Source organism: Neoarius graeffei, chromosome 13 (assembly GCF_027579695.1).
Source record: "Neoarius graeffei isolate fNeoGra1 chromosome 13, fNeoGra1.pri, whole genome shotgun sequence".
NCBI lineage: Eukaryota > Metazoa > Chordata > Actinopteri > Siluriformes > Ariidae > Neoarius > Neoarius graeffei.
The window spans coordinates 47,674,862-47,695,553 of NC_083581.1; the positions used below are offsets into that span (position 1 = coordinate 47,674,862).

Below are 20,692 nucleotides of genomic sequence, written 5' to 3' on the forward strand. Positions count from 1 at the left end.
ACTGCAGCCTACCTAGACGACAGTCATCCATTCCAACAACTGGCAAGACCACCTCCACCACCTCAGTGAAGTGCTGGGCAGACTCTGTAATGCGAGACTGATGGCAAACCCTCCAAAAAAATGCCATTTGGGGCTGACCAAGGCACAGTACCTGGGGTATCACAACAGCCAGGGTCTCTTGAAGCCACAAGAGTGGAAAACAGAAGCTGTCTGCAACTACCTGCGGCCTACCACCAAGAAACATGTATGTGTTTTTTGGGGGCTGGCCAATAGTCTATATTAGACTTCTAGCTAATAGTCTATATTAGCCAGAAGCTGACATCTACAGAGCAGAGGTATGCAACAGTGGAACGAGAAGTCCTTCTCATCAAATGAGCTGTAGCGGAGCTCCAGTACTACTTAACTGGAGGACACTTCATCCTTGTCACTGACCATGCCCCACTCCAGTGGATGGCCAAGGAAAAAACCCCAACTATAAAATAGCTAGTTATAGTTTCTCTCTCTTCAGGGCTTCTCGTTCCAGGTACAACACTGGGCAGGAGCCCACAACAGCAATGCAGATGGCCTCCCTCAATGGCACATGCTCTGGACACAGTCTCTTCCAATGGCCAGCTCAGAGTTGGGGGGCGGTGTAATGTCCACGGGTCAGCAGCTGTCTTCTCCCTCTTTGCAGGCACTCCTTGCTGCACTGCTGTTGTGGTGTTGAAAGGACAGCACACCACTTTCCACTCTTAAACTCAGCAACACCAATTTTGCACCACCAGCAGGAAACAGTGCTTAGAACACATGAGGGGTGGAGCAGCCTAATGCAGTGTGGCTGGCAGCCACTAATGATGGTGCGCGCATTCACCCTCTAGGAAACAACAGGAGAGTATGTAAGGGCTGCACGCCACACACAGAGTGATTACGTCCACCCATATGCCGTTTACTGACTCGCTGTGTTTTCTGCCAGCAGATACCAGTTCGGACAACATCCTCCCTGGCTGGAAAATTTCAAGTCTGCTTCCCTCCACCTCTGAGAAGGACTTGTCACTCCTCACACTCTGGGACCCTCCAGCACAACTCCCCTATCTTGAATTTAACTTCCCGCACTGACTGACTCACCTCACGAAGCAAACAAAAATAAAAAAGTACCTTTTTTTGCACCTCACGTCTGTGTCCCTGAGTCTGTGTCACATCCTGCCACTGGAGGATGATACAAAAGAAAAATTCGAAGCCCAGTTTCAGCAGTTGGACACCAGATGCCTATGGCACAGCATGTAAACTATTACATATTATAAAGCGAAACCCCTCCCCACAGCACATGCTGACAACTTTTTGACATGTAAATTGAATTCATTTTATGCTCATTCTGAGGCTAAACATACCACCACTAGCCCTCCCCCAAAAGCATCATGAGTGGTGACCCTGCTAAGGTGGTAAACACGCTCACTATCACCAAGCATGATATGAGAAGGGTGTTTTAAAGGAGTAAATCCAAGAAAGGCATGCAGCCAAGACGGTATCCCAGGGTGTGTCTTAAGCTCATATGACAACTAGTTTGCTTCAGTTTTCACCACCTGAATCAGTAAATGGCATATGAGTGGACATAAATCACTCTGTGTGTGGCATGCAGCCCTTATATACTCTCCTGCTGTCTCCTGGAGGGTGAATGCACGCACCGTCATGAGTGGCTGCCAGCCATGCTGCATTAGGCTGCTCCACCCCTCATGTGTTCTAGGCACTGTTTCCTGCTGGTGGTGCAAAATTGGTGTTGCTGCGTTTAAGCGTGGAAAGTGGCGTGCTGTCCTTTCAGCACCGTGATAGCAGTGCAGCGAGGATTGCCTTCAAAAAGCCACAATCCCCACCAGCCTCAAATCCTCTATTATTATCCATGTTCCAAAAATGTCCCACCCTGCATCACTGAATGACTGACGCCCAATAGCACTGACTTCTGTTGCAATTAAGTGCTCTGAGTGGCTGGTCAGGGACCACATTTACTCATCACTCCCCAGCTCTCTTGACCCACTACAGTTTGCCATCGGTTGAACTGATCCACAGATCCACGCTTTTTGGGGATTACAGTTCAGCCTTCAAAGCCATTTTCCACTCCATGCTCACCAGAAAATCCAGGGACCATGGGCTGCATAGCTACATCTGGAGGATTGGAAACACAACGTCCTCCTCAATCACCCTAAGCACTGGAGCCCTTCAGGGTTACATTCTCAGTTCCCTGATGTACTCCCATGTATACCAGTGTCTGTTTGGCCACCAGCAGCTTCAACAGGCTGGTAAATTTTGCTCACGGCACAGTAGTGGTGGGCTTGATCAGGAGCAATGACAAGAGGCCTTACCTGTATGAGGTGGAGAACCTGGTCTCATGGTGTCAGACCAGCAACCTTTCCATGAATGTCAAGAAGACAAAGGAGCTGGTTGTGGAATTTGGTAGGATGTAGAGACTATAGCCTTCTCATCATTGGTGGGGCTCCGGTGGAAAGGGTGAGGAGACACCTCACATATATTGGTGCCCCACAGGTGCGCAAGACATTTTACATGGGCACCATCAATAGCCTCCTGGTTGGTAACATAACAGTATGGTTTGGCAGAAACACAAAACATTGTTCAGGGTGGTGCTCTCAGCTGAGCATGCCACAAAGTACTACCTCCCTGCCCTGCAGAACATTTAAACACAACAGTGCAGAACCAGGGCAAGGAAAATAGTTAAGGACTCCAGTCATCCAGACCATGGCTTGTTCTCAGTGCTGAGGTCAGGCAAAAGATACTACAGCCTGAGAGTCAACAGTGAGAGGAGAGGAGCTTCTTCCCTCAAGCGGGCTAGGTACTAAATGAGGACGCTTCTCAGAGGCTGCACACACAAATCACCTCAAACTCTTGATTGATAACCAACCTGTTGTGTCAGTATTATCTGTATTATTTATCTGTATTATATTTTTATTCATTATATTCTATTTATACTACATTTATTATTTAAAACACATGTTCATATTACATGCTTATATTACATATATCATGCTTATATTACATTTGTTTTGTATGTTTGTAATGCATGCCTGTGTTGCATTCATATTATATTATATCTTCCTTACTACCTCTGGTACACTTTTATTTAACACTAGAATTCTGGAGATTTTTGTCCCAAGCCAAAGGGGGTGCCCCTGCTCTTGCTCCCCACACAAACTCATCTCTCCCTCTTCAGCTAAGTTATCATCTATGCAACTTGTGATGCAAAGTTGACTGCGAGTCAGTTTAAAGGTCATAGGCGACGGTCGGAGGTGAAACGTAGAATATCAACTTTATTGTCTAGAAGAACGACTCAAAAAGCGAATTCAATCTTCCTATTGTCTAATTTGCACCCTAAAATTGAATAAAATGGTTAAAATATACTGTTTTGCCCAATTTCCGCAGGTTTGTTTACATCTCACTTATGCGCACTTTCACTGCCAGGGGACAGTCGTCGTGACGTCATTTAAGCCAAACAGACCGGGAGCAGTTCTGTGTTTACTTGCGAACCGAGCACACGTGTACGGACTTTGGTCATGAGAGGTTGTGTAAAATGTCTGAAAGCGATAGCGATTTTGAAGTAGGAAGTCTCCAAATTGAATATCGAGAGGTGAAACCATATATGTATGAACCTATGGCTGTTGCGAAGCAGTCGGTGAATGTGGCTCACTGGTTTGACCGTGCAGCCTCGGAATCGAACAGCGACTCGGCCAACTCTGATCACGGTGACCCCGGACCTCAACAAGACTCGTGCCCTAACAATTTATTCTGGTAGTTATGATAAATTCCGGGCGGCACGGTGGTGTAGTGGTTAGCACTGTCGCCTCACAGCAAGAAGGTCCTGGGTTCGAGCCCCGGGGCCGGCGAGGGCCTTTCTGTGTGGAGTTTGCATGTTCTCCCCGTGTCCACGTGGGTTTCCTCCGGGTGCTCCAGTTTCCCCCACAGTCCAAAGACATGCAGGTTAGGTTAACTGGTGACTCTAAATTGACCGTAGGTGTGAATGGTTGTCTGTGTCTATGTGTCAGCCCTGTGATGACCTGGCGACTTGTCCAGGGTGTACCCCGCCTTTCGCCCGTAGTCAGCTGGGATAGGCTCCAGCTTGCCTGCGACCCTGTAGAAGGATAAAGCGGCTAGAGATAATGAGATGAGATGAGATGATAAATTCCTACTTTCGTCGTAATACTAAATAAGAGCCCTTTTGAAGAATAACCGCCCTCCCTAGTGGATATAGGTAACGATTACTTGACAGTGGGCCGGTAGGCCACATTAGCCTGCCATCCGCGGCATTATACTATTTATAGCCTACTCTAAGCGAGGAAATATCCCTGTCTCATTTCCACAATGATTGTACAGGATCCCTCAGGATTCTTGACTTGTCAATTGCAAGCAAAAGTAAAAATGTTTACCTCCAATCTTCTCCTTTTTGCTTGAGCGTTGCTGGTCCGTTTCTTCTTTGACTGCTTGATTTTGTTTCACGCGCACAATCCACTCTCTCCGCCTCTTCTCCTCTTCCGGAAAAAGCCAACCCTCCGGCTTCACGCACACAATCCACTCTCTCTGCCTTGTCTCCTCTTTCAGAAAAAGCCAACCCACTCGCTCCACCTCTTCTCCTTTTTCGGAAAAAGCCAACCCACTCACTCCGCCTCTTCTCCTTTTTCAGAAAAAGCCAACCCACTCGCTCCGCCTCTTCTCCTTTTTCAGAAAAAGCCAACCCACTCGCGCCGCCTCTTCTCCTTTTTCGGAAAAAGCCAATCCTCTCGCTCCACCTCTTCTCCTCTTCCGGAAAAAGCCAATCCACTCTCTCTGCCTCTTCTCCTCTCTCAGAAAAAGGTAAAAACTTCTTCCTGAACCGGTTCCGTTGTTACAGTTCACTGCACAACAATAAGGCATGTTTTTTCTTTGGAAATTTCCGAACGCACATCTGCACTCAAGCCGAATGGCAATGCGAGTAAACGGAAGTGGACTCAACTCAAGCGGTTTGTTTTCTTAAATGACGTCACACGCCAAGTGGTCACGAAAATAACCGAACAGAAATTCGCCACGACCCGCGCTAACTTATTTTAATTATTGTTTATTAATAATACTTCTTGGGACCAGAATAAAATTACAGAGGGTTTTTTTTAACATATAAAGTTTCAAATGTGCATAAAATTAAAACCGTTGCCTATGAGCTTTAAGTAAAGCAGCACTTGACAAAGAGAAAAAAAATGTGTGTGCGTGTACTTGACATAAGTGCCATACACACATTAGTACAGCTGTGTAACATTTCTGAGAGACAGTATCAGATGGGGGCGGCACGGTGGTGTAGTGGTTAGCGCTGTCACCTCACAGCAAGAAAGTCTGGGTTCGAGCCCCGTGGCCGGCGAGGGCCTTTCTGTGCAGAGTTTGCATGTTCTCCCCGGGTCCGCGTGGGTTTCCTCCAGGTGCTCCGGTTTCCCCCAGAGTCCAAAGACATGCAGGTTAGGTTAACTGGTGACTCTAAATTGACCGTAGGTGTGAATGTGAGTGTGAATGGTTGTCTGTGTCTATGTGTGAGCCCTGTGATGACCTGGCGACTTGTCCAGGGTGTACCCCGCCTTTCGCCCGTAGTCAGCTGGGATAGGCTCCAGCTTGCCTGCGACCCTGTAGAACAGGATAAAGCGGCTAGAGATAATGAGATGAGTATCAGATGGTGTAAAAATAAGTGTGCTTTTATACAAGAAAAAAAAATGATTAAAAATTTATTAAAGGCGTCGTGCGGTAATTTCAGCAATCAGGCTATATCATGTGTCAAAATGTCGGGTTTGGTGGGTTATTCAAGCCCCTCGGTTTCCCGCGATCTCAGTGTCACGATGCGCCCGCTACAAGCATTTAAAGTTGACACGCACAGCCAAATTTAGGCAGCCAGCCGTTAACTAGGTCAACTTATGTGTGACGTCATACCAGTAACCTCCCTTGGGTGATGCTGGCCTGTCACCATGCTTTCTCTATAGCGTGCGTTTACCAGAGTTGTTTACATTGCGGATTTTGTGGATTTATTCAGTTTGTGGATAGTTTTGAACACTCAAAACACTATGAAATGATGTATTAATATTCTGTGATACAAAATGCCTAATCGTTGTATTGTGTTTGGCTGTCACAACGAACACTGAACACTATTTGTGACTGTTGTTATCATTGGATCTGATTTCAAGGTCATGGCTAGGTATTGATAGAAAAAAAAAAATTTTTAAAACACATTGTGGCAGCGGGGGCGTGGTCAAGCTCAGAGAGCTCTACAGTGGTGCCAAAACCCGGGACAAGGTGGAGCACCAACCTCGCAGCCCCATGGAATCCTCCCCGTTCGCGGACCTGGTCCACGCCCTCGCCACGGCTCAGCAAAGCCAGCACCAGGCGCTTGTCACGCTCCGAAAGGAGCAAGAGCGGCGCTTCGAAGCCCTGGTGCTGGCCCAGCAGGAAGATCGCGAGGCGTTCCGGCATCTCCTCGCGTCGGCGGGGTCCACCAGCGCCCCGGCCGCGGGCCCGTCTCCCCTCACCGTGACCAAGATGGGCCCGCAGGACGACCCCGAGGCGTTTCTCACATTGTTCGAGCAGGTCGCCGAAGCCTCGGGGTGGCCGATGGAGCAGCGCGCGGCGCGCCTCCTCCCCCTCCTGACGGGAGAGGCGCAGCTGGCCGCGCTATAACTCCCCGCCGGCTGGCCTGCGCGGACCTTCGCCGGGCCGTCCTCCAGCGCACGGAAGCGCTGTGCGCCCCACACGCTGGAGGACGGCCTGGCGAAGGTCCGCGTAGGCCAGCCGGCGGGGAGTTATAGCGCGGCCAGCTGCGCCTCTCCCGTCAGGAGGGGGAGGAGGCGCGCCGCGCGCTGCTCCATCGGCCATCGTGACGAGCGCCTGGTGCTGGCTTTGCTGAGCCGTGGCGAGGGCATGGACCAGGTCCGCGAACGGGGAGGATTCCATGGGGCTGCGAGGTTGGTGCTCCACCTTGTCCCGGGTTTTGGCACCACTGTAGAGCTCTCTGAAGTGTGGGTGGAGCACAGAGGACGGCAGGACAACGCTTCAGATGCAAATAGGCTTTTTATTGCCAGACTTTTCAGTATAACCGCCAGTTTTAATCTGATAGCGAAACGCACACTGTGTTCTTGTCCCGGGATGAGCTCTTCTCTGCTCTGCCTCCTTAAATAGGGCGCGGTGACTGGGAAAACACACAAAACACAGGTTAATTACCGTCAGGTGTAATGATTCTGCCACTCACCTTCCCTGGCTCCGCCCTCCTGTTACAGACCGGCGCTTGACCACGCCCCCACTGCCACACACATGTTTTAAGTGTTTCTATGTATCAATCATTAATTGTACAAAATTATTTTCATACATTTATGTATTTGTCATATCTTTCTTTGTCACATGAAGTGTTGTCTTGATAACACATGTGGCACATAATTTTAGCAAATGGATGACAGAAGATTAATTGAAAGATTTATGCCACAGAGCTGCCTTTAACTAATAATTATCACTTATTACTGACGATTGTACGTTTACTAAACAATACAATACAAAGCTCAATACTCCCAGCCTATAACATACTGAATATCAAGTTAAAATCAACCGCAATAAAAGGAAAATGATGAAAACTGGAATATCAAGGGGTCTACTGTATCAGAAGGCCCACTGCATTTCGCGAGATCGCAAGCTGTCAAGTTGCTAGAATTCAATCTTTCTAGCTATACTTTCACCCCCTACAGCTATCAGTATTACACATAATCATAGATTAATCACACAGCATTCTAATTCAAGTGAAAATGGTCTTTAAAAATACACATAAGTAGTGATTTAGTCAGAGAAACCAACCAAAACAAGTCTTCAAGTCGCCGGTCTTCATTCTCGTCTTCGTTTCTGTCGTCTTCAGAACTGTCCTCATTTTCTTCTGAAGATGAGCGCTCAGGTTCAAATCTGTAAGGCTGGATACCACCAGGACATTCAGCTGTCAAAATCTCTACTTGTGGGCCATTTTCTTCTTCTGTATCGGTACAATCAAAGCTAATTTCCTCAGCATCGCTCCTATTTTCTGGTGTGTCCGTCATTGCAACTGCACCGAGTGGTTACTGGTATGACGTCACGCAGCTGTTCCATTGACCGAGAGGGGGCGCTGCGAACGCGGAAAATTTCAAGTGATGGGCATGATCAAATAAGGACCGATTACAACCGCGGGAAGCTTTTGAAAAATCGACGGTCAATTTATTTCGAATCTTGAAAGCATTCTGGTGCAGAATAATGCGACTTTTATCGCCACTGCGTGGTGCCTTTAAAACGTTGCTGTGAATACATTCATTTTGTTCAAGACCGATGTATGTATGCATGTTTAGTATGTTTATTGTGGTGTGGATGACAGAAAATAAGAATAGGTGAAAAATATTATTAAATTTAACTGTAGACTGTGTATAGTCCAAATTTATGGCAATGAGAAATGGCTGTTAATTTGTACAGTCTTCATGTCAATTTAAATATTTTTTTTTTACCTATTCTTATTTTCCATTGTTCAAAGTTCAGTCCACACAGATTAACATTAACTAGTTCACATTCATAGTTCACAGACCCAAAAATGAAGTAGTTCACATTCATTTCTTCCAGATTTTTTAAATGAGCCCTACTGAATCCAATGTGAAATTTTTGATCAACAATTCAAATTTCACGTACCATTACAAAATTCTTGGAGTCTACTTTATTGATATAAGCAAATCAGTAGTGTCATGACCAGCAGATCAGACGCCTCGCCATAAGACAATGCTGGTCAAGACAAGGAGTGCGCAAGGAAATCGAGATGGTTGCGTAATAATTTTCCAAGGTGTGATCCCAAGACATTGTAATGCATCATATTTCATATCGCAATATGAAAGTTAATTTTTGCCTATTATCCCTACTTCTGTTGAGTGAGCATTGTTCACTCTCACCAGTGAACTACACTCACATTCACATTCATTAGTTTCAAACTGGTTCATTCAGTTCATCAAAAATATGAGCATGTTCAATGGACAGCAGTCATTTAGTGCTTTCACTCACAACAATGTATAATTTTACACTGTCTGATACTGTCTCTCTTGAACTTCACATTAATGTATTTTTTTAAATCTATACAAATAAGCATTCACTTTTTATTACCATCAGTTTGGACTTTACAGTCTACACTTGAATTTAATATTTTTTTCTTACTCTTCTTTCCCGCCCTCCACATCATCTCAGTCACTAAATATACTAAAACATGTAATTTGAGTTTTTTATGAACCTTACACATTTTGTGCTAAAGCACTTGGGTCAGGCGTGCGCACACGTTTTTTTTTCTCTTTTTCAGGTGCTGCGTCCCTCAAACTGACCTGCACTCAACATTTGCATAACAATGTAAAGTTTCATAGGTGATAACTCATGAAGAAATAGGGATGAGCCTGCGTGAGGAGAAAGAAGCAGGTATCCCCTTTGGCTTGGGACAAAAATTCTCGCAGCCCTCCAGAATTCTAATGTTAAAACCTTTTGCAATGTGTATGTATACCGTATGCTTACACAAATTGTGTGGGTGGGTGGGGAGGGGGGGTTATTTAAACATTTCACTGCCATTGTCCTGACATTGTGTGACAAATAAAAACTTGAACTTGATTGTTTTACACCATCAAACTGCACAGAATGTGTAGAACTAGTACATGCAGTGCTGTGCAAAAATCAGAGACTGCACTTTTGTTTTCAATCAAATGGCTATTTATTACTTATTGTTACTTATTTGGTGACGAACAATAATGATGGTAAAATGTAAAGGATATTAATTCTCTTTTCAGTCAAACAGTCATGCAGTACTTACACTAGTATATGGCCAAAAGTTTGTGGATTCCTGGCCATCACATCCATATGTGGTTATTCCCCAAAATGTTCCCACAAAGTTAGAAGTAGGTCTTTGTATCCTGTAGCATTACAGTTTCCTTTCACTGGAACTAAGGGGCCCAAACTTGTTCTAGTATGACAGTGCCAGTGTGCAAAAGCAATGTCCAGGAAGGTATGTTTTGCCAAGGTTGGTGTGGATGATCTTTTAATGCCACAAAAGGGCTATTGGAAACACTAGTCTTCTGTTGAATGTGGTCCAGGGTGATTCGTAACAATGACAGGAATAAGAAGGCAATAAGTACTTAATTATCTCGATTAGCTCCAGATTATTAAGGAAAAATTATGCTACCATTCTGTTTCAGTCATTTTAATGAATAACATACATTTCTGTTTCATGATCAAATTGTGTGGTTACAAATAGACATTTTTACTAGTCAACCAGCAATTAAAAAGAGTTGGCTAGTCATCTCTCTAACCATCCATTATCTGTAGCCACTTATCCTGTAGAGCTGGAGCCTATCCCAGCTGACTATGGGCAAGAGGCAGGATGCACCCTGGACAAGTCGCCAGGTCATCACAGGGCTAACACATAGAAACAACCATCCACACCTATGGTCAATTTAGAACCACCAATTAGCCTAACCTGCATGTCTTTGGACTGTGGGGGAAACCGGAGCACCCAAAGGAAACCCATGCAGACACAGGGAGAGCATGCAAACTCCACACAGAAAGGTCCTCGTCGGCCGCTGGGCTTGAATCCAGGACCTTCTTGCTATGAGGCGACAGTGCTAACCACTACACCACCATGCCGCCCCATCATCTCTCTAGTTAAAGCAAAAAATGTTTCAGGATATTGTTATTTTTAGCCTGTTTTATCAGTGCAGTAAAGAACGTGCACTTCAGTTGTACTCTACGTTTCCAACTTCAGTGGCTTTTTAGGGTACCCTGTTAACAATGCAATTAAATAAATCCATGCAGTGTGCAAAATAATAAATCTTTGCACTCATATATTCATTCGTTGGATAAGTATTTGGTATTCAGTTTTGGGATTTTGATATTCATTTTTGTTGTTGTTTTGTTGTACTTCACTCAAATTTAATTTAATTCAATTTTATTTGTATTTTGCATTTAACAATGAACATTGTCAGAAAGCAAATAACGATAGAAACAGCAATACTGTAAAATAATAGAATCCTTAAAAATCAATGTCTTTAATTAAACCAAAACACGTGTTGCAGCTCTATGCTGTCCATCTCTGAGACTGGAGAAACAAAACGCCACCTCCCTACCCTTCATCGCTGAAGCTTTGACCGTCCGCTGTTGATTACTACCAAAGCTCTGGAGCCAAAAAAAAAAGATATTTGGGACAGCCCTAGTACCGTGTTACAGTTGAGGACATACCAGTTCTTAAAAGGAACTTGTGTGGATGAGTTGTGGGTAAGATGAAATCACTGAATAACTGACTGTGCAATGTGGCATGGAAACTCCTTATAGCCAAATGATGATAAAATCCTAGCTTAATGATGGCTAGAGGATGAGATGTCTACAGCAGAGTCTGGGAGGATTTAATACCATGTTCTGACCTCAGTAGCATCCAAAAATGAGTCTGGATTGCCTCATTGAACTGCCATGTGCCACTTATTTGACTGTAACCTAGCTAAATGGGATTTTGAGCAGTCTTGCATACACCTCTCCACTTCAGAAGTGATATCGAAATGTTAAATGGTTCATTTAAGCAAAAGAAAAAAATAAAAATACTTTTCCTTACATAGTCTTGTGCAGTTGAAAGTAGAATTGACTTCATATTCAAGATAGTCTGAAATATTTTGAGAGTAACAATTAAAGTACATTAAGCTGCTTTCTTTACTGTCTGCTTTGCTCCCAGAAGGAGATGGGCACAGGGGTTTGCAACTTGAGTCTGAATCACAATTAAGTCACGTGAAAATAGACTTCAGACTTAACTCGCAACTTGTCGTTTCGGACTCCCAAATTGACTTGGACTCATCAATAGTAACTTGTGAACAATAAGTCTTTCCATAATTACTTGGGCACAGTGTGTGTGATTGTTCCAGAAAAAAAAAAAAAAAATTACTTGCACATGTAGTCGCTTTATTTTGTTTATTTTAAGCTTCAGCCGCCCCTCTCCCCATTGCTACATTGATACATTTTGAAACATAGAACTGTTGCAGTCATATATATGGGTTGCATCCAACGTCACGTCCGCCTCATTAGATTTGCAAGACATGAAGTGGTGGTCAGCTAAGCTCAATGTTCACAAAGCTTTACTATTACAGGAGTGCTTTCCTAGTCGTTAAAATGCCCGAAGCTTGCTTTGTTTTTGGCTGCTCAAATCAAACAAACCATGAAACTGATAAAAAATTTCTTCCCGGTTACCCATGAAATGAAAAAAAAGGTGAAAGAGCAAAGGATTTTACCAAAAGACAATGAGAAAGGTGGCTCTTGAACATTTCGCTGTGATGGAAGGGAGCGGAGTCGAAGAACACTTGAGTTTGCAGTGATCACTCTGTGAAAGTTTTGTAAATTGTCTGATTTGTTTAATTTGGATTCGCCAATCACTTTTCTCGCCGTTTTCCATTATTTCGTGATGTTTTGAAGTTCAGGAGATGCTTAAGTCCTCAGATGTGTTTTTGTTGACTGTTTGATCATGGTCACCATATTGTAAACTTACAAGTATGCTTACATTTTATTTATCAGGATGTCCTAGCAATCCTTCCAAGGAAGATGATGTAGATTGGGCTCCTACACCGAGCTAGATAGATAAGATAATTGAGATGATCCATGTAAACACAAAAGCGGAGCTCACAGGTTAACAGCATGAAACTGCTTCCCCAGCCATGCAGTTACAGTGAGCCGTGATATCTTCTCCATCCTGTTTCACCAATACCCAAGTCTTCAAAGGAGTTTCTCTGGATCTTTGTGAATGATTTACCTGGAAAGAAGGGCAGGGAGAATTGAGAATCGAGTGGCTGTGGTTTGTTTACACTCGATACTAAAACTTGTAGCATCCTAGCAACCATCGCAAAGACATGTATAAAAAGCCTCAAATGCCTACTTGCCCGGGCGTAAACAGTACAGGATTTATCTTGTAGTGTCTTGATCCCCAGATCTTTAACCCAGCCCCATATAAAAAGTTGTACACCTCCATGATCTTCCACACTTTCATCTGTTTGTCCGTGTAGGATGATGTCTGCAACACTAGGTTGAGATGTTGGGGAGCTCAACAGATGAATAATTTTCCAATTCATAGGAAAAAATCCTTCTTTGTTAAAATGTAAGGCTCTATCTCATCGCAAAGAGCAGCTTTCTGAAGGTTTCTTGACCATGCATTGGCCTCTAAACTGCAAACAGGAAAATAGTCAGAGACAGTTTCATTGGCTGTCTGCACAACGGCAGCCAAATTGGTTTGCCTGACCACCACTTCATTCACCGGAAATAAACTTGCAAGCAAAAGTCAAGTGACTGAATACCACACACACACACACACACATACTGTACGTATATATATATATATATATATGTATATATATATATATATATATATACACACACACACACACACACATACTGTACGTGTGTGTATATATATATATATATATATATATATATATATATATATATATATATACACACACACACACACACACACACACACACATCACTGACAAGTGAAAGAAGTGAATAACATTCATTATCTCATTACAATGGCACCTGCCAAGGGGTGGGATATATTAGGCAGTAAGAGAAGTCATTTCTTGAAGTTGATGTGTTGGAAGCAGGAAAAATGGGCACACGTAAGGATCTGAGCGACTTTGACAAGGGCCAAATTGTGCTGGTTAGATGACTGGGTCTGAGCATCTCCAAAATGGCACATCTTCTGGAGTGTTTCCGGTATGCAGTGGTTAGCACCTACCAAAAGTGGTCCAAGGGAGGACAACCGGTCATGGGTGACGAAAGTTAATTGATTCACATGGGGCACGAAGGCTGGGCAATATGGTCCAGTCCAACAGAAGAGATACTGTAGCACATACTGCTGAAAAGTTTACTGTAGCACATACTGCAGGGAATATATATATATAGTACACACAGTGGTCCTTGAAAGTTTGTGAACCCTTTAGAATTTTCTATATTTCTGCATAAATATGACCTAAAACATCATCAGATTTTCACACAAGTCCTAAAAGTAGATAAAGAGAACCCAGTTAACCAAATGAGACAAAAATATTATACTTGGTCATTTATTTATTGAGGAAAATGATCCAATATTACATATCTGTGAGTGGCAAAAGTATGCAAACTTCTAGGATTAGCAGTTAATTTGAAGGTGAAATTAGAGTCAGGTGTTTTCAATCAATGGGATGGCAATCAGGTGTGAGTGGGCACCCTGTTTTATTTAAAGAACAGGGATCTATCAAAGTCTGATCTTCACAAACATGTTTGTGGAAGTGTATCATGGCGCGAACAAAGGAGATTTCTGAGGACCTCAAAAAAAGTGTTGTTGATGCTCATCAGGCTGGAAAAGGTTACAAAACCATCTCTAGAGAGTTTGGACTCCACCAATCCACAGTCAGACAGATTGTGTACAAATGGAAGAAATTCAAGACCATTGTTACCCTCCCCAGGAGTGGTCGACCAACACAGATAGCTCCAAGAGCAAGGTGTGTAATAGTCGGTGAGGTCACAAAGGACCCCAGAGTAACTTCTAAGCAACTGAAATCCTCTCTCACATTGGCTAATGTCAATGTTCACGAGTCCACCATCAGGAGAACACTGAAGAACAATGGTGTGCATGGCAAGGATGAAAGTAGAAAGCCACTGCTCTCCAAAAAGAACATTGCTGTTCGTTTGCGGTTTGCTAAAGATCACGTGGACAAGCCAGAAGGCTATTGGAAAAATGTTTTGTGGACGGATGAGACCAAAATAGAACTTTTTGGTTTCAATGAGAAGTGTTATGTTTGGAGAAAGGAAAACACTGCATTCCATCATAAGAACCTTATCCCATCTGTGAAACATGGTGGTGGTAGTATCATGGTTTGGGCCTGTTTTGCTGCATCTAGGCCAGGACAGCTTGCCATCATTGATGGAACAATGAATTCTGATTTATGTTAGCAAATTCAAAAGGAAAATGTCAGGACATCTGTCCATGAACTGAATCTCAAGAGAAGGTGGGTCATGCAGCAAGACAACAACCCTAAGCACACAAATCGTTCTACCAAAGAATGATTAAAGAAAAATAAAGTTCATGTTTTGGAATGGCCAAGTCAAAGGAAAACACTGCATTCCATCATAAGAACCTTATCCCATCTGTGAAACATTGACCTTAATCCAATCGAAATGTTGTGGAAGGACCTGAAGTGAGCAGTTCATGTGAGGAAACCCACTAACATCCCAGAGTTGAAGCTGTTCTGTATGGAGGAATGGGCTAAAATTCCTCCAAGCCGGTGTGCAGGACTGATCAACAGTTACCAGAAACGTTTAGTTGCAGTTATTGCTGCACAAGGAGGCCACACCAGATACTGAAAGCAAAGGTTCACATACTTTTGCCACTCACAGATATGTTATATTGGATCATTTCCCTCTATAAATAAATAACCAAGTATAATATTTTTGTCTCATTTGTTTAACTGGGTTCTCTTTATCTACTTTTTGGACTTGTGTGAAAATCTGATGATGTTTTAGGTCATATTTATGTAGAAATATAAAAAATTCTAAAGGATTCACAAACTTTCAGGCACCACTGTGTGTGTGTGTGTGTGTGTGTGTGTGTGTGTGTGTATATATATATATATATATTGTACGAGAAAAGAAAAAAATACACACACACACACACACACACACATATATATATATATATATATATATATATATATATATATATATATATATATATATATATATATGGGCGGCACGGTGGTGTAGTGGTTAGCGCTGTTGCCTCACAGCAAGAAGGTCCAGGTTCGAGCCCCGTGGCCGACGAGGGCCTTTCTGTGCGGAGTTTGCATGTTCTCCCCGTGCCCGCGTGGGTTTTCTCCGGGTGCTCCGGTTTCCCCCACAGTCCAAAGACATGCAGGTTAGGTTAACTGGTGACTCTAAATTGACCGTAGGTGTGAATGTGAGTGTGAATGGTTGTCTGTGTCAGTGTGTCAGCCCTGTGATGACCTGGCGACTTGTCCAGGGTGTACCCCGCCTTTCGCCCGTAGTCAGCTGGGATAGGCTCCAGCTTGCCTGCGACCCTGTAGAACAGGATAAAGCGGCTTGAGACAGGGCTTTGAACCAGAATTTTTTTCCTATTGGTTCGTTCCGAACAGAAACAGAATTTTAACGTTTCCGGTTTTGGGTTCCACCATTAAATAGACGTTCCCGAACCGGTTAGAACAAAAAAAATTTCGTTCCTGGAACGGTTAATTACGTTCCCTGTCAGCTGTTTAACAAATGGCTATAAAATTATGTCTCTGTCTCATCCAGCTTAAGCCAAATGTAGGCTAATTCTATTACAACCTTCATTAAATAAGACAAGAAATAATTCAAAACAATTATTATTTCAAATGTTGGCGATTTGGATTCTCAGTATGTCTTCCCATCTACACAAACAGAAAAAGTGCCAAAAATGAAAGATAATTCGTTTAGTGTGTTACCAAAGGCTAGTCAGGCCCTATAGAGGGCTACCGCATGACGTCACCGCGCCGCGAGATTTTGTTAGGCGCCATATTGGAAGACCAAGTACACATCTATGCAAGTACATACATACATAAAACAAACTACACCTGAAATGTAGCCAGGGCCGGTTCTGCCCTAATCTGGACCCGGGTGCAACATCGCGCAACACCCCCCCCCCCCCCCCCCAAAAAAAAAAAACACCAGTCTAAATCAGGACAACCATCACATAACTATAACTATAAACATTTTATATCAACTATTTTAACTAAATGGGCTATAATAAATAAGCCTGCAGGCAGCCACGGCGGGCTGCCTCAGAAAAGTAACCATTCAATGACAACTGAAAGCCTGCAGCCACGGCGGGCTGCCTCAGAAAAGTAACCATTTGTCCTACCTTAAAACTCGTTTTGCATTTTCTGCCTCCTTTTTTGTATTTTCAACCCTCCGTTTATTTTCTTTCCTTTTCTGAAAACCCGATTTATGTCCAGACATTTTGTTCTGCTACCAATGAACTAACTCGTCAGGTCTCGTCTCTCGAGCCCGCGATGATTCCCGTGGGAAGGGCAACAACTGATACATTTTTACAAACAGCCAATAGGGAGGTTGCATCGTTCAGGCTCTTCTTTGCTCAGACACTCAGTAATGGAGATGTGATAGCAGTCCACCTTCCCGCTCTCTCCATTCAGTCAGCGAACGTCACACAGGAAGTGAACCCCAGCGGGTCATAGAAACTTGCGCAGGAGGAGAATGGCTTTTTTATTTGTAGGCTACGGAAACTTTGAGGAACGAAATAAAAACCGGTATTAACCGGTTACCATTATTTTTAATAAGCGTTTCTGTTCCGGAACATAAAAAATAATAAAGTTTCTGGTTTCGTTTCTGTTCCATGTGAAATAGAAAAAGTTCCCGGTTTTCGTTTTCGTTCCTTGAACCGGTTCAAAGCCCTGGGTAGAGATAATGAGATGAGATGATATGTGTGTGTGTATGTGTGTGTGTTTTTCTTTTCTCATTATTCAGAAGCTCCAGCTGAATTATGGGAGTTCATAGTGTAGCGTAGTTCGGTATGTTTGCATACTACAGGTGTAGTAGCTCATCCAGGTACCCTAAAGCTACTATTAAATATCTACTGAGTATACAGACACTCTTATGTTTTGCTTTTTGCGTCCTAATAGTATGGACTAATCAATTAGTCATTGCAACCTCTATTTACAACTGATTGTGCTCAGTGGCAGAGTGAGTTAATATTGCATGTTGGGATATCTGCGGCTAATGGAAGCTAAAAGCATGACTTTTCATTTAGTCTTTCATATCAGAATCAGAAAAAACTATCTACCTATATAAGCATTTCACAGAGATTATGCGGTTCATCTTCCATTAGAGTCTTTCTTCTCTTTCTTCATTTTACCATTATTTACTCCAGACACCTTTAGATCCCCCTTGGCCAGTTGAATTTAAGAAGCTTGATATAACTCTTTATTTCAGTCAAGGGATGAAGTAAAATCAAGTAACCTGTGTCTTTTCAAATGGATATGAGACACATGGAGGATTGATTGATTGATTTAATCATATAAGCTATCAAGTTGAAAGGAACTTGCTTAAACGTGACCTGAAGTGTGACAGCCTGTAGCAAACACTGGTGTCACTCTGGATAACCAAGCTGTCATGCTTTCTCAGTCCAATGTGAGTTGACAGTCTGAACTCCTCATAAACAAATCTCAGTTGTCATTTAGTAATAGCTATGTTATTTACTCTTGCACTGTGTCATTGTGCCTCTCTATATCTCACTGTGCCACTATATATCTCTTTTACAGTTCTGTAAGCATAGGTGTTTCAGTGTCTGTGATTTCTCCCTTTGGTTAGTTTCTGAACAGTCCATAAAGAATGCCTCTGGTACTTTCTCATTTTCTCTCTCAATATGATTTTCACAGGTGTTTATTGTTCAACTAATAATGTTTTGTTTTGGCTTATTAGATAGCAAACAAAATTAACTTGTGCCTGTATAACGCACCTTGACTAAATCAGTGCCTCCCCTCTGCAGAGCTCCCTATTTGTGTTGTCAAATGGTGAGAATTAATTAGCATTTTGTCAGTTAATGGTGTGATGAAGTGGAAAATGTGGCTGCCAAACATCCGATTCATTTTAAGCAGAGATGTTCATGACTTCAGCCAAGCTGGCTACCAGTCTTGAGCTTCTAGCACTGGGCAAAGCGTGTCACTTGCTTTGGCATTACATTTCCACTGACACATCATGTTTGAACTAGTCCTAACAGATACAGTGGATATGAAAAATAGTAAACTTTTATTGAGATCATTTACTGTTTTTTTTTGTACTTACAATGAAATTGTACGAAATTAATGTTGATGGATATTTCATAGCACTGTCTTTTCAGAAAAATTTTATGTATAGGAAGGACTGTTGTCTAAATACATAATTGCATTATATGTATAGTATGCTGGAATACCCCAGTAAATGTGATTGACTTTACATTGGCAATAAAGCTGTTTGAGTGCACTAGTGACGCACTGGATACCAGTACTGAAACACTTCAGAAATACTGAAAATGGTTAAAAACAAACAAACAAACAAACAAAAAACCCTACCGATTTTCAGTACCACTAATAATTCAACTACTGCTAAAGTCACTGCATGTCTGTGTCTATCATTAGGACAGACAGTTTAGTGTAATGTCACTGTTATTAGATAAGCGTAGCTGCGTTGTGGTAACAGAATGCTATTAGTGTTAGATTCCAATCATATGAGTCTATGCCAGAATATGGCTGGTAACATTCAGTAAACATGAGGTTCATCATCAATGAACTGAGTGGCATAAATAATTCAGCCATTATGTTCTATTATCTATTCTCTGTCAATGGCTCTGAACTTTTTGGAAACAGGGTTGCCAGGTCTATGTGGCAAAATTAGATTAATTACTATTTAAACTATCCCAGTGGTCAATAAAACCATTCCAATTACAAAGCTCAAAATTGGAGACTCCCAAAACTCTGTATCAAACTAGGGTCAATCATGAGTACTGTTGTCCTATGTCCAGTAATATTTACAAAGTAACATCAAACAGTGTATTTTGATCAAGCAAGATTAAACCCTACTGCTGTTTTCTAAACAGTTTTGTCAACACAATCCTATACAAATGGTTCGCATATTATTACATGTAGCTATTGTAATAAACAAAAATTGAGAATTAATTATGAACCACTGATCCACAACAAGCAGATTTATACAGGAAAGAGTACTCTTTCCTGGGAAGGCTGTCTACTAGATTTTTGAACATGGCTGTGGGGATTTATTCATTCAGCCTCAAGAGCATTGAAGGCCTGGGATACAGTCAGGTTTCTAGTCCATCCCAAAGGTGTTCAGTGAGGTTGAGGTCAGGGCTCTGTGCAGGCCATTCAAGGCCACACCAACCTTTTTGTGTCTTCATGGACCGCTCTTTGTCCATCCATCCATTATCCGTAACCGCTTATCCTGTGCAGGGTCAGGCGGGGTACACCCTGGACAAGTCACCAGATCATCGCAGGGCTGACACATAGAGACAAACAACCATTCACAATTACATTCACACCTACAGTCAATTTAGAGCCACTAATTAGCCTTATGTCAATTTAGAGCCACTAATTAGCCTGCATGTCTTTGACTGTGGGGGAAACCGGAGCACCCAGAGGAAACCCATGCAGACACGGGGAGAACAGTCCTGTGATGACCTGGCGACTTGTCCAGGGTGTACCCCGCTTCTCGCCCATAGTCAGCTGGGATAGGCTCCAGCTTGCCTGCGACCCTGTAGAACAGGATAAGTGGCTACAGATAATGGATGGATGGATGGATGGGATGGACATGGGTAGAACATGCAAACTCTACACAGAAAGCCCCCCCATCGGCTACTGGGCTCGAACCCAGAACCTTTTTGCTGTGAGGCAACAGTGCTATCCATTACACCACAGTGCTGCCCCACCTCTCTTTGTGCACATGGATATTGTCATGCTGGAAGATATTTCCAGCTGGAAGACTAGGACCCCAAGTATTAGTGAAGGGGAATTGTAAAGCTACAGCATACAGAGACCTATACAGTTGTGTGCTTTCAAATGTTTGAAGAGGTTGGAGAAAGCCCATGCATGGGTGTGATGGTCAGGTGTCCACAGGGGCAGTGGTGGCTCAATGATTG

General features: G+C 43.0%; 1 protein-coding gene across 7 annotated transcripts in view; it reads left to right on the forward strand.

Moving 5' to 3' along the window:
- Window positions 1-20,692, forward strand: part of zbtb46 (zinc finger and BTB domain containing 46) — a 187,848-nt gene that overhangs the window by 47,930 nt on the left and 119,226 nt on the right. For 2 of the 7 annotated variants that reach the window (XM_060937920.1, XM_060937914.1), the window contains exon 2: window positions 9,323-9,435. The exons of the other annotated variants lie outside the window; for them this stretch is intronic. In XM_060937920.1, coding sequence (XP_060793903.1) covers window positions 9,408-9,435 — 28 coding nt within the window. In that variant the 5' untranslated portion in view covers window positions 9,323-9,407. The remainder of the gene's footprint in view (window positions 1-9,322; window positions 9,436-20,692) is intronic. 7 annotated transcript variants of the gene reach the window in all.